General features: G+C 35.9%; 1 protein-coding gene across 4 annotated transcripts in view; it reads left to right on the plus strand.

Moving 5' to 3' along the window:
* The window catches only part of SEMA3A (semaphorin 3A), a 467,035-nt gene that overhangs the window by 323,356 nt on the left and 128,556 nt on the right, over positions 1 to 15,123 (plus strand). For all 4 annotated transcript variants that reach the window (XM_058725246.1, XM_058725245.1, XM_058725248.1 and 1 more), the window contains one exon: positions 12,187 to 12,306. In XM_058725246.1, coding sequence (XP_058581229.1) covers positions 12,187 to 12,306 — 120 coding nt within the window. The remainder of the gene's footprint in view (positions 1 to 12,186; positions 12,307 to 15,123) is intronic.

A 15,123-nucleotide genomic window follows, 5' to 3' on the forward strand; every position in this document is an offset into this window, starting at 1 on the left:
CTTAGTTGTTATTCATTTTTAATGCTATGATGTATTATAACATGTCTATCAAATTTATCATGGCTCAAATTACAGGGCTTTAGCAACACTATTTTTTGCCAAGTGAATGCAATGGAGAATTTGAAGCCACACATGAATCTTAAGTTTCAGTACAGTCCAAAATGCACATTAGTCATTGAAATTCATTTGCTTTTCTAGAGTGAATTTCATTTTTTAAGGATACATATGACCTTTTTTTAAAGGTCAAAGTTGGCATCAACTTTAATTTTTTAAAAATTTTCTTCTAAGGAATTCAAGGCATTTTAATTTTTTTTTAAATGGATGGTTGAATTACCTCCTAATTCTACAGAAATCATAAGGCTTCATTAAATCTCAAAACCTTGATGTATAATCATTGGGAGATATTTTTTCATGGGTCTTTCATATAATTCTGCATATCTGATGAATAGAGGCCCTAACTGCCATTTTACAGAAAATTTTAAAGGATATTTGTATAGGGAAGAGACTTGGAACATAGTGTCTCCCTCTTAAACAAAAGGCTGGTTTGCAAGCCTTGAGCAGTTAGAGGTAGTGTCTCCCTCAGGGCACAGGGCAGGTATGCTTACCATCCAGTACAGTAAACTAACATCTCCCTCAATATATAATGGCAAGCATGCTTGTGACTATAATAAAATATTCAGGTTCCCTTAACCCAAGGCTTCTCTGCTGTAATGCAACTCAGTGCACGTAAAGGTTGTCACCAGATCCTCTTCATACTGTGCACTAGGAATTGGAGCTTGGGGAATCAGCCTGGGAATGCTGGTACAATGACTATTATTTTTGTGGGTAATAATGTCCTTTGTCTCTGATTCAAGAGCCACGTATATTCTGCCAGCATGAATGAAACTGTATTTGAATAACTTGTTATCTTCTAAGTTAGAAAAAAATCATAGACCCTTTACAATTCTTGACAATATTGGTTATAATTTTCTGCAGGCATTTTAGATGATGAAAGACTATGTTCACTGTGTTCATTTTTTTTAAGTTTATGTATTTTTGTGGAGAGAGAAAGAGACAGAGCGTGAGTGGGGGAGGGACAGAGAGAGAGGGAGACACAGTATCTGAAACAGTCTCCAGGCTCTGAGCTGTCAGCACAGAGCCCGACGTGGGGCTCAAACTCATGGACAGCGAGATCATGACCTGAGCCAAAGTCGGATGCTCGACCGACTGAGCCACCCAGGCGCTCCCAGACCACTCATTTTTCGTGAAAGACATTGAAAATCTTGTCTTATAAAAGCCACAGAAATGAACATAGATTTTTATGCACATGCACATATGTATGTGTTCTTCTCCTTGGGGGTCAATATCAGGTAAACTGAGCAAAGTGATTACAGTTTAAATTCAGCATTCAGAAGTAATAATAATAATAATGATCACTTGAGGTGAGCTTAGTATAACATACAGAATTCTGGAATTACTATGTTACATACCTGAAACTAATGTAACATTGTGTGTCTTCTATGCTTCAATAAAAAAAGAAAAAAAATATCCACACAAGTGGACTAAACTAACACTCAGTGGGAACTTAGTGTATATGCCACCTGCTCTAAATGCACTGCTTTTATTAACTAATTTTTGTAACTCGTATTTGGTTATAGGATACATATTTTCCTGGTGCACCTGGGTAGCTCAGTTGGTTAAGCGCCTTGATACTGCCTCAGGTCATGATCTCATGGTTCGTGGGTTTGAGCCCTTGTCAAGCTCTGTACTGACAGCATGGAGCCTGCTTGGAACTTTCTTACCCTCTCTCTCTCTGTTCGTCCCTTGCTTGTGTGCACATGCACACACATTTTCTCTCCCAAAATAAATAAATAGGCTTAAAAAAAGATATGCATTTCCTTTCAAAGCAACTGGAAGAATCAGTTTTGTATCTTAGGTAGAAGATGCATCAAAAATGAAGCTTTGGCATTAAAGATATTTTAGAAACTAGATTTTATTCATATTTTGAATTAATGTGTCTTATAATATGGCAAAATAAGACAGTAATTATTGTGTTTGAATTGCTATGGATGGAGTCTCATATATATAAACTTAGGGTTTGTTTCTTGTTTTGTTTTTTTGGTAATCTTTTGAGTTCGGGATTAAATTTTAAATGCACTTACAAAGTAAGGCTAGCACTTAAAATAGGAACAGTATGTAAAACTTGAAGATAGTTTACAGATTTTAGATTATATTTTTTAAATTGGCTCCCTCCCTCAGTGGTTGAAGTGAAATTCATATATTTGGCATTGGTTGACAAACTGTTATCTAGATTTGATTGGACACTGTATTTCATGCAGATATCAGTATACATACTTTTAGAGTGTAGTAAGCATTTTATGCTTTCTAAGGTTTATTAGAATGATTTGGACAGTTCCTCTGGGGTTTTCTAACTACATAGTTAGCAGGTGTTCCAGGTCATACTGACACGTAGCTTCTCATGGTCATCTTTGGTATTGTTTGTCTATGCACTTAATCTTAAGGTTTAGATTTCTGTTCATTTTCAATGTGTATGCTGACCATCGTGTCATAGATCTAACATGAACTCTGGAAATATTTTTCTTGGATATGTTCTGTCTCAAGGCAAATAGGTTATGGTCAACTTTTGACTGTTTTTCTTTGATTTGTTCATGTTGCAATAAAAATCGCCATTATGTCTATCGGACATCACAAAACTTTCCTAAAGTTCTTTTTATATCATTTAATTTTTATATAGTTTTCTTTACCACATTTTTAAGGGTGGTAAGGAAAACAGGATGCAAAATTATAGTATCTAAAAAATTGACACTATTTCAGGAGACTGAGAATCTTAAACTTTGTTTTTAGCTTTTATGCATTTAGAACAGAACACTCTTGGAGATTGTCATAATCACATTCAAATTGAGTGCTAAGCACACTAAATATATTATAGTCTCTATCCTATATGCTATACAACGTATTAAATATAGACTGCCTGTGTGTATATATGTACGTGTGTACATGTGTGTGAATCAAAATATTTTTTTGGTATTGTGTTTAAAGAGATACCAAAATTAGTATAACTTATTGATTCTAAGTCTTAATATGCATTTTAAAAAGAATAACCATTTGCATTTGGAAACAGAATGATCAACCAATAAGTTGTATTTTTCTTTTTAAATGGATCAGATCCATGTTCCCCTTATAATATATCACAATGAGCTGTTTTATGGTAGTAAGTTATATATATAGCCTTTTATATGTTAGGATTTGATCAGAGGCCAGAACTTGTATGAGCAATGTTAAAAAGGATTTTGTAACAGGGACTTGACCTTATACAGTTGTGGAAGATGGTGGAGAAATCCATGGATTTCTGGAATCTATTGCCCTTGAGTCAGGTGATGGGCCTGACATTGTTGTGGGTCACCAGGACTGGCACTAGGGAAGAAAAGCTGACATTAAGTGGGGGAGAGCAAGGACCAACTGAAACTCGCAAGGATAAACTGTGACCCACAAGGACAAACTAGAGTTGGTGTCTCTTTCACCACTTCCAACTTTGATGACTTGGGTGACCTACAGAAGAAGCTGATGCTTTTTGCTATGGAGCTGCACAAGTACCAGGACCAGATCTTACAGAAGCTAGCAAATAAGATCTGGTAGAGGGTGCAGGAGGGGCAGGCCCAATGCTAACATGGTGGCCAGCAGATCAGAACAACTTTGGGACTTTTATGGTTGCAGTTCAACTTCTGCCTTGCACATCTCATGCAAAATACTTTATGGCCAATCTTAACCAGTTTACGGAAAAGGGAATTCTACACTGTAGTTCCAGCTTATCTCAAGTGACACAGTACAGTTCTGCCACAACTTTTTAATAATTGCTGCATTTGCTGTTTGACTGACAGTGATTCATGCCATCTACCACTTTGATGGAAAGAGTGACTATAACTTATAGTCCTCCACTCGTGGAAGACTGGAATTTTATGAAAATTCTAATGAACAACATGTAATTTCCCTTTGTAACAAAAATGGGCACATATTTTTAATATTCCATACCAATTTTACTAAATCCACCTCTCCTTATCCTCAAGTATGGGCTTAAACTCCCTTATGTGTCCTTAAAAGGAAGGAACAATTCATAATGGAGTTCTTGCCAAAGGTATTGCACACTATAGTGAATGGCGTGAGAGGTGAGCATAGGTGGAAATATTCAAATCAAATAAACAGATGATTTCCTATATTAAGAATAAGTTAGGGGCACCTGGGTGGCTCAGTCAATTAAGCGTCTGACTTTGGCTCAGATCATGATCTCACCACTCATGGGTTCAAGCCCTGTGTCTGGTGCTAACAGCTAGGAGCCTGGAGCCTGCTTTGGATTCTTTGTCACCCTCCCTCTCCCTCTGCCCCTCCTCCACTCACACTCTGTTTTTCTCTTTCTCTCAAAAATAAACATTATTTTTTTTTAAAAAAAGAATACTATAGCCAGCTGATTATTTAGTAAGTACTAAGTTATTATGGTAAGTACTTTACTATATCACTATTCTCATTTTTAGTTGAGGAGACTGTGACTCAGAGATCCTAAGTAACTTTCTGATAGCCACACAGCAAATGAAAAATGTTGCCTGAATAATTCTAACCCATGTCTGACTGACTTTTTTTTTTTTTTAATTTTTTTTTTTTCAACATTTTTTTTTTAATTTATTTTTGGGACAGAGAGAGACAGAGCATGAACGGGGGAGGGGCAGAGAGAGAGGGAGACACAGAATGGGAAACAGGCTCCAGGCTCCGAGCCATCAGCCCAGAGCCTGACGCGGGGCTCGAACTCACGGACCGCGAGATCGTGACCTGGCTGAAGTCGGACGCTTAACCGACTGCGCCACCCAGGCGCCCCCTGACTGACTTTTAAAGCATCATATTAAAACCCCCATGCTATTTCTGTTTTGTTATTATTAATTCATTACTTTTGCTCTATATGTTTTTTTAAATTTATTTTTTAATTTAAATGTTGTCTGTGCCCAACATGGGGCTCAAGCTTATGACCCCAAGATCAAGAGTCACATACTCTTCTCACTGAGCCAGCCAGATGCCCCTATATGTTTTCCTTAAATTCTCTGAGAATACCTTTTCAAGTTTGAATATCTATTTTAAAAAACTAACATCTTTATTAAATATTCATATAATCAAAATTTAAAATTCTAAAGGTCCAAATTTTCATTGTATTCAGAAATTATTTCTAAAATTAATGTATGTAATATATATGCACACATATATCTGTATATGTGTGTATGTAACATTATAGTATATACAGATTATATAGTATATATGGAGTATTATAAATGGCTAAGGAATCTCCATATATTAGAAAATATATTAAGAGAACATTTTATATTATTAATTAATTAACAGCATTTAATACTTTTGATATTAAGACTCCAACCAAAAATGTTTTCACTTTTCATGTTAGACAAGGTAGAAGGTAAAAGAGAGGTATATGTGAATGAAATCAAGCATTCCTTTAAAATGTGGATTTCATTTTTATTTCTCCTTCCTCATGGCTATATATCATACGTAATTAAAGATGCAGTTTTTCTCCCTTATTTGAGTATTAGATTCTGTTATGAGAAAGTATATATGTTAGGAATAAATATGCCAACTAATTCTATCCACAGTAAGCCTCTTTAAAATTTTTTTATGTTTATTTTTGAGAAAGAGAGGGAGAGAGAGACAGAGCATGAGTGGGCAAAGGGCAGAGAGAGTGGGAGACACAGAATCCGAAGCAGGCTCTAGGCTCTGAGCTGTCAGCACAGAGCCCGATGCGACGCAGGGCTCGAACTTGTGAACTGCGAGATCATGACCTGAGCCAAAGCCAGAAGCTTAACCAACAGAGCCAACCTGGTGCCACAGGAAGCCTTTTTAGATTGTAACTCTACCTACTTGGTGTAAATCATGGACTTAGTTGCTGTAAGGCATGAGCACCAAGTACTCAACATGTTGCATAAAATTGGAAACCACATAGTATGGTTGAAATCAGAGTAGGGATTTTTGACTACTTAAATAGTTCTTCTGGCTTGGCAGGAAAATTTTTAAGTTGGTTTCACATAATACTTTATAATTGTATGCTTTCATTTGAATATAAGATAAAGAAGGTTTATTTTTTTACGGACCACCTACAATCAAACAACTCAAGTGAATGATACAAATGTGATAATTAGATTGATAGCACAATATGAAAGAAAATATAAGCTAAAATGTAGATGTTATCAGTTTTTCTGGTCCATAAGTAACTTCTAGAGCTTCACAGCAGTCAATCCTGAGGTGAAAAGTCAGTCAAGTGGGGCATCTTAACAGAAATGAGTATTTACATAAAATGATTTGGTAGCTTTGTGTAGGAGTCTTCATTTAGTCTGTCACATAACTCAAGTCACTTTAAAATTTAATTTTCATCTGTTACAGGTTTAAAGATGTTATAGGTCAGTTAATATGACTAGGCTTACATTCTTAAATAACTAGCCATGAAATGACACCAATTTTGTTGTCCTAGTTGAATCATTGTTTTAAAAAAAATTCTGAAATCAAAACACAACAAAACAAAGCTTTGAGGTGAACAGGTCAGTTGGTTTTATTAGTCCATCATTTTTCTTGATAATGAAGGTGAAAATGTCTCCCAAAATGGATAGAACAGCCTACTCACCATATCACAAGGTGCATGTTAAGCAATTCCAGGTCACAAATTCAACATTAGATGGTTAATATTATAATTAGAACACAGTTAAGTCTTAGTTTTATTACCTATGCCTCTTTGAAGAAGAGATATATAACATCCTTTAATGAATGCCGAGGTATTAGAAAGACATGATTATGGATGATTAGGTCACAGCTGTAATAGCATAGTGTTAAAAGAAAAAAAAGAGAAAATATTATTGCTAGATAAGTATGAAACAGCTTACATAGAGGGATGAAGTGAGTGACAGGAACAATCTCACGGATTACTGCTTTGGCACGAAGATTCTAGTATTCAGCCAGCTTGCCAAATAAATTGACCAGAGAAAAAGAAAGTCAACAGATTAACTTCAGGAATTAAGCTTATTAATGGATTTTCATGCAGAAATGTATCCACCCATCATGATAGGAAAAGGATTCCTTTGCTTTCGCAGATGGTAGATTAAACATTAAAATATTTCTACATAAACTACATAGAGACTTTTTCTTCTAAATGAATGTTCACTGACCTGAGGCAATACTACACTATACCCATTCATTTTGGGCGGATTTTTATTTGAACCAGAACAAGTTGTTAGATTTAATCATGAACTGAATATATTTGAATAGAAATTGTTCATCTTCACAGCCTTCTCTCCATTTTTCTCTTATTTAGAGTAACATTTCACTGCTCCATCCATAATTTAAGAACATGCAAGGAGGTAATTGGAATTGGAGGTAAATTACATTCTTTTGTAGAAAGTATAATTATCGGAAGTTAGTTAAAAACACCTCAATTCTGTTTTAATTTTCATGCATGGAGCAGTTGTTTTGACAGATGGATGGACTTTATTTTTGTAACCGTCCGGGAAAAGTCTGCGTAACATAGTCTAATCAGTGCTACATATTTGTAATGTTTGTTTTTGAATCACAGTGCATTAGGCTCCTATATCTTTTTTCTGGGGGTAGACATTTTCTTTCTAATTTATTTTTCCAGGCTAATATCTCTTTTGTTTAATTCCTCTATCAATTTAATCTGAAAGCACTAGAAACATTGAAAAAATAAGTGTGAACGGTTTGTCACTAGGATGATGAATCATTGTTCTTCAGGTGCAGCCTTGGGGTTTACTGGTTTATTATTGCCCTTACTTTTACTTCTAGGAAAGTTAACAATTCATAATGCTGTTGGTCTGGAGTACATTTCAGTAAAATAAGAGGTCAGTATGGTTACCTGACTCTTGGGAAGCCAACTTGTTGCTAAACTTGTCTGTGTATATCAACTTAAATTCCAAAAAGGATCAAGGTTTGAAAAATGAATTCATTTTGAACTGATTACATTTTCTTTATTACGTTGTAAATCCGCCGGTGCTGAGCAAAGCAGTGCAGTAGTTTAATGCCAAAAAGTACATTACATTCTAAGTTTTAAGAATCGTCATGGTTCAAGAAAAGGTCAGAATCACTCTTCTTCTGTCTCCCTAGAACAGAAATGTGTGAAGTGTGTTTCCTTTTTCTGCCACGCTTCCTTCTTTTTTAGAGGAATGTCCAGGCTGCTTCCAAATAAAATGAGTATCCTGTTTTGGAACATTCAAAAAACAAAAACAAAAACAAAAAAACCTTGGCAGCAACAAGCTAGAGAGTGAAGGCAAATGAATGACAGAATTGATACTCTTTTATGTAGGTTTTCTGTTTAAAGAACAATCCTTGCTAACAATGTCTTCTTCACATTTTTGGTTCTTCTCTGTCCAGTACTTTTAATTCACTGCTTCCATGCAGCTATTTTTAGCCAATTTTGAAAGTACTTCATTCACTGTCTTTGTTTCATTTCAAATGTCTTAACCTATTCTGTAAACCTAAGAAATTTCTCTCCATTCTATTTGCATCAACCTTCCTTTCAAAATAATGCTGAGCTAGCCCTGGGGCATGGCAACATTACAGCCTGCTGCCAACTAGGAGAGTTCACTAGGGAAATGAAGGGGATCATTCCAGGCCTTAGGCCAATTGGGTGGGTCTAGTCCCTTTGTAGCACAGATAGAGTCTGTTATCAGTATTCTCAGTAGAACCCTTTGCCAGGTTTCACAGCTATAGTCTTGTGACATTTTTTTCCAGCAGCTCTGTAGAGGGCTAGCTGTCGTACTATAGTAATACTTCTTTGATAGTTAATAGACAACAAACTAAAATTATGATATGCAGTGTGGCTCACTTCTGTAGTTTTAAGAACCCTGAGTTTTTCAACCACTAATTATTGCTAATCAATTACCCAGTCTATAAGAGATATAAACTCACCAGCCTATTGATTTTAGGACTGAAAACAGTTACAGAGATGGCATGAGTCTCCATTTGTCTTTACAAGTATCCATGCTCATAAAATGTTTCCTTTTATTGTTGTCCCAGAGAACTAGGGTCTCTTCTCAGATTTCTAGGATGCACTTAGGTGTTACTAATGGGATTAGAGAATTTGGATTTGTATTCAGAATTGCATGTGTGTCTTTTAAGGCATGGCAGGCAAACTGGAAGCCTGTTCTTTTCTAAAATGAACAAGATGTCCATCTGGTTCTGCCACTATTATTTATTAGAATATTCGTTTGCTTACCAGTATATACATAGCCATTTACTTGGTTTCAGCATACGGTGCCGGAACTGGTTATTTATAATCATGAATGCTATAATACTGAGTCCACAATTAGGGATGGCTGTCTTTATGTAAAAGAAGAGTATGTGGCCACCTACATGTTTCAAAAAATGGGGTGCTGTGAAACATTTTCCTGAAAATGCCTTCTTTGCAAATGACTGAATATTCTTTAAAGTACAAATAAATCCTTTGGGTAAGACTTATGAATGGCCTCATTTGTAAATGAGTTTATCAGATGTTTCCCTCTGCACAACCTCTTTCCCCTGCCTAGACATTCATGCCCTAGCCTCTTGGGAGGAGAGAAACTGTTGCAGAATGGGCAATTTGTTGCTGAGAGTCTTGGAAGTTAGGCTCTATCTGTTTCGTCTAAGATGTACCATTAAATGTGGGTAAGATCCATATACTCTTTAAGTTAGGAAATTTTTCTTCATTGCAACTTCTAAAATTAATCGATTTGAGAGCTTAATTTTATATGCTGTACTGCTTTACCAGACAAAGAGTCAGGATTTAAGTGGCAAAACAGTGGGAGAAATTAGATGTTTATTTTAGTTACTTCCCTAAACTACTCAGCATATGTTAAGAAAGTATGAGGAGTCATAACTTGAAAGTTACATATTTTACCTTAAATAGGTCTCATTCATCTTTGGGGCAGTATATTAACAGGACACCCTTAGGTTTCATCCCAGAAAAATCAGTGGTAATGGAAAGCAGTTATGTGAATTTAAATAACAATTATTCTGCTTAAGTTTGGTTGTCTGCTCCTTACTATGGGGGCAATAGAATTAAGACCAAAATTATCAGCTGCAAACACAGAATACAAACATCATGTGGAAATGTACTTACATCATTGTAACACCTCAGTTATAAACACCAACTGACCACATAAGTCCAAATGCATTCTGAGCTTTCACTTGAAAATTCACATGTTACAAAGAGTGAATTTGGAAGCGTTACATGCTTTGAGGTGCTGGGATCAACACTATCTTCTATTATATTTGCCAGCCTTGCTCACATTGGAGTCTGCTTTTCATCTTTATCTGCATTTCTAGTTACATATTTGGTTCTTATTTCCAAATGTTTACAGGTAAAACACAAACTTAGGATAATCTATGATCAATAATAAAATAGTTTTCGATGAAGTTTCATTTGGCTACTTTCAAAGTGGATATTATGTATTCCATGATGAACTCATACTTTCTACTTATATGTATGTAATTTTTAAGATTCCTTATATGGTTAACAGACCATAACATTTTATTTGAAACTATTTTGACAGTTTGGGTTTTCTTTTCTTTTTTTTTTTTTCTTTTTAATATTGATATAGATTCACCTATTTAAAAATAATTTTGTGAGGTGCTTGGCTGGCTCAGTCAGGTAAGGGCCCAGCTCTTGATTTTGGCTCAGGTCATGATTTCTTGGTTCCTGAGATAAGCCCTGCATTGGGCTCTGCGGTGACAGCATGGAGCCTGCTGGGTATTCTCCCTCTCCCTCTCTCTCTGCCCCTCCCCCATTTGTGTGTGCACACATGCTCTCAAATAAATAAATAAACATTTAAAAAATAATGAAAATATTTTGCAAAAACTAAGTCTTTTCTGCTCTGGATTTTTTGGGTAATAAAATTATCAGTTTATATTCTGATTATCTGATTTTTCTCCCAAATCTTTCATCAACAGGACAAAAGGCTGAGATTCCTATTTGTTTATAGAAAAACAGTTTCTTTCACAGCACGTGCAGGTAGAATATATAGAAAGGATTTAAATGGCTCTGTCCATTTTATTTGTTTTTATTACATTTTTTTTTTAATGTTCATTTATTTTTGAGAGAGAGAGAGACAGACACAGAGCATGAGCAGGAGAAGGGCAGAGAAAGAGGGAGACACAGAATCTGAAGCAGGCTCCAGGCTCTGAGCTATCAGCACAGAGCCTGATGTGTAGCGGGAACCAACAAACTGTTTGTGAGATCATGACCTGAGCTGAAGTCGGATGCTCAACTGACTGAGCCACCCAGGTGCCCCTTTCTCCATTTTATTTTTCAAGTGATCTTTTATTTCAGAAGATACAATGGCAGGTATATCTAAACTATAAATAATAAGATATGACTAGAATATCTCCTAAGAACTACGCATTCTTACCTGTGGGATTTGTGGCTCATTGGGCAGGGAATGCATGTATGGGTTCATGGGTTCAGGATGTCCATGAACCTCCTGAAAATATTTGTTAATTATAGCCACTCCATAAAAGATCTTTCCACCTACAGACATTCAATACTCTAACTAATCTTCCCTATTTCATAGAAATATACTCTGCATTGTCTTTGAGGCTGAAATGATGTTTTGGAGAGGAGGCAGCTTTACTTTCTTAGACTCTATAGAGGTTACTAGTGAGCAGAACTGAAGTTTAAAGGCAGGCACCCATCATTATTGGCTACTACTAATGTTTAAAATTCATGTTTAATAAAAAGCTTTATTATCTTTTATTTTTGTTTTACTATTCTAAACTTAAAGCTTATTTTTGCAAAGAAATTTCATCAGTGTGTGCTTTAAGTAATCTTTAATTAATCATATCATTTCCTGTTCCCCTCATCTCTAGAAAAGTCACCTGTGATTAACAATTATCTATACCTTTATTCCACTTTTATATAAATAAATTACAGATAGTTTTAATGAACTGTTATGGAAGACAATCTTTTATTACCCCCCCAAATGATAAGAGCTTTTATAGTTTATTTCATTAGATAATATGAACAAATAATAGGATAATAAGCCCTAAAGATGTTGTGAAAAAGACACAAAAGAAAAGAAATCTGTTCAAGCATGCCTAGCACCCTAGAGGATACCTCAGCCATGCTGACTGCTAGAACTCACTGGTTTTCCTTTTGTTTTACAGAAAGAATGTGCTAATTTCATCAAGGTGCTTAAGGCTTATAATCAGACTCACTTGTACGCCTGTGGAACGGGGGCTTTTCATCCAATTTGCACCTACATTGAAATTGGACATCATCCTGAGGTAAACTAAAGCTAGCTTTTAAAAACTGGTATTTGTCCATGACCCCTTCCTATTCAAATGCTTCATTACTAATTTCTTCAGCTCATTTAGCTTCTGGTTTGCTATTCAGTGGGATCTACTTCAAATTCAGATGCTGTTATTAATTTTAATCTGTGAATGCAAAAAGAATGAGACCATCACTCAACGATAACTATGGAACAGGAGGAAGGAAGGAAGAAAGCATTTGCTTTTGCCCTGGATTACAGAGTCCAATCCATTTTGCATGTGCAGCAGATGTCAGCAGGCTGAATGTGTACTGTTTTCTCCTTCATTTGTATATTGCCAGCTTTCCCCTCCATTTCCATCCTCCGCCAGAAGTGTCTGCCACCCCAGTTGTTTTCTTCTGCCTAGGGATTAAGGAAGGATGCCATACATGTGCACAATGGTCTGATCTCATGTTTGACCTAAATTATTCACATTTGTGTTCTTACTCAACTAAGCTTTCTTTCTCTATTTTGAGCTATAATGTTGGCAGTATGGAAAAGAAAAAGAAATGTTTCTTTAATTGGTTTAATATAAGAGATGTTTTAGTTAGGTAATTAAAGTTAGGTAAGTTTAAGTAACACTAGAGATTAGGGAAATACTGAAAGGAAAAGTTACGGATATTGAAAGTGGTTCCATGAATTGGGCTTACCAGTAAGCCTTCAACTATAAGCCCTTTTATGATTTTTTGGCACTAAATGCCAAAAAGAACAAATGGTGAGAGCATCATTTGTGACAGAATTTTCTTCCAAATTGGAATTCAGAGATACTCAACAAATAAAGGATTTATTTCTCCAATATTTTTGAAATCCTGAAGATAAAATATAATTCACATGTGAGCCACTTCTCTGTAACTATAGATTCTCTCCCTAAATTTTCTTAAGGTGTCCTAAAGTGATACAAAAATGTTCTTTCAGCCCAAAGGTTTAGAAATCAAAACAGTCTGTGCTATAACATCTTTGTAGACACCTTAGAGACTATGTGGTTTCTAGACCAAACACAATTATTATTACTTAACTGATGATCCTGGAAAGATGAAAACACTTTTCCAAGGCCTCACCAGTGTAAGTATTTGCTCCTCATCAGCCGGTTCCCCCTGATGCATCCTTCCTCCTTCTTTCCCGTACAAGCACGTATAATATACTTGCTGACATACCCAAGAGTTTTAAGTAAAAACTAACTTTAAGGAAAGGCAGTTCTACTTAAATTACTTGTTTCGTATTGATGAAATTAGGAATAATTCCTTGCACGTGATCCAGGAGACTTTGTATGCTTGACTTCCAGCACCTCCTGGAGAAATCTCTCCCTCTTTGCTTTCTTCTCATCTGTTCCTATAGTCAGGCACCCCAACAGTTAGGCCTGGGGTAATTGCCCCACTATTCTGTACTCTGGAGAAAGCTCTAGAGAACTCCTTCCACATCGTATTGCACTTTTTCAGTCTGTCAGGGATCATGCTGTCCAGACAGAGCAATGGAATCAAGAGAGCTGAGCTCCTAGCACAGATTAATAGAAAAGACATGGGCTGTGAAGTCACATCTGTCTTCTGATCTTGTTCTACAACTCACTAGCTTTGGACCCCTGGAAGAATTATTTAACATCTCAGACTCTGTCTCATACTATGTAAAACAAAACTGAACAAAACCCCTGTTATCCTCAGTGTCCATATATTGTAAATGAGAGGTTGACTTGTTATCTCCAACTGCCTTCCAACCCTCCTAGTAAGGGCATGACCCACTGACTTTTTTTGTTATAGAAACTCAATGAGTTCTAATCCCATCATTGTTAAACAAGTGTCCCGTGTCTTAGAGTGGAGGACTTTTGTCTGACCTCACTTGGTACTAGATGCTTGATCCGGAATAAGCTACTTACTTTCTTTGTGTGTCTGTTTTATGTATGGCTGTTGTGAGGGTTTAACATTGTCCAATAGGTAGTAGGTACTGAAAGAATGTTATCATTTTTAAAATAAAAATCTGCATCTCACTGTTACCGTCTTTCATGTAAGTAATTGTCATCTTGTACCTCACTTGATCAGATATTGTAAATTACCGCACTGAGCTCTCATTGTTACTAGGTGATTCTGAACTTTATCTTAAATTCTTCCATTTAAAAATTTTAAACTTAGATGATCTTGATGGCCATTTAAATTAAAATACCATTTATTGTTCCCATGTTTGTATCATTTTCCCAAAAATACTGATTTTTTTTTCTTGAAATTGCTATTTAGTAGAGTTCACAGCATATTTCCTTTATAACTCATTAACTATTCATTGTTCTCTTATGGGTGGGCAGGGGAAATGAAAGATACAGGTTCTGGAGCCAAGCCACTTATCCAGGAAAGTGGAGGAAGCCATTTCCACCACCAAAATAAATAAAACTTCCCTTGTAATCTCCTTTGAGGTAGAATATTGGGATGCAGGTATTTTCCTGAGATTCTGAATCTCAGAGCTTTGGAGAGAGGTCCTCCTTCAGAAGCTCAATGGCCTTGATTTACATGGCAAATATATTGGGAAATATTGTTCCAGAGTCTTTTAAGTGGTCAGAGGAAAGATGATTATGCAGTCATCTGGGGGAATTTGGGGCGGTCTAGACAGACAATCTAGGAAATTCTGGAAAAGATATTATCAAGATAGCTTGTCTAGACAATATAAAATTTAATTTTCAAATGCTTAAGCTGCCTTAAGAGAGAATCTGCTTTAAGTTGATCTATACTGGTACTTAAAATCCTACCCTTGAATTTAGACAGTTATGCCGGTTGTGAAGTTGAAAAGAAGAGACAATGTGTGCTTCATGCCCTTA

The sequence above is a fragment of the Neofelis nebulosa genome, chromosome 4, assembly GCF_028018385.1.
Source record: "Neofelis nebulosa isolate mNeoNeb1 chromosome 4, mNeoNeb1.pri, whole genome shotgun sequence".
NCBI classification, from domain to species: domain Eukaryota; kingdom Metazoa; phylum Chordata; class Mammalia; order Carnivora; family Felidae; genus Neofelis; species Neofelis nebulosa.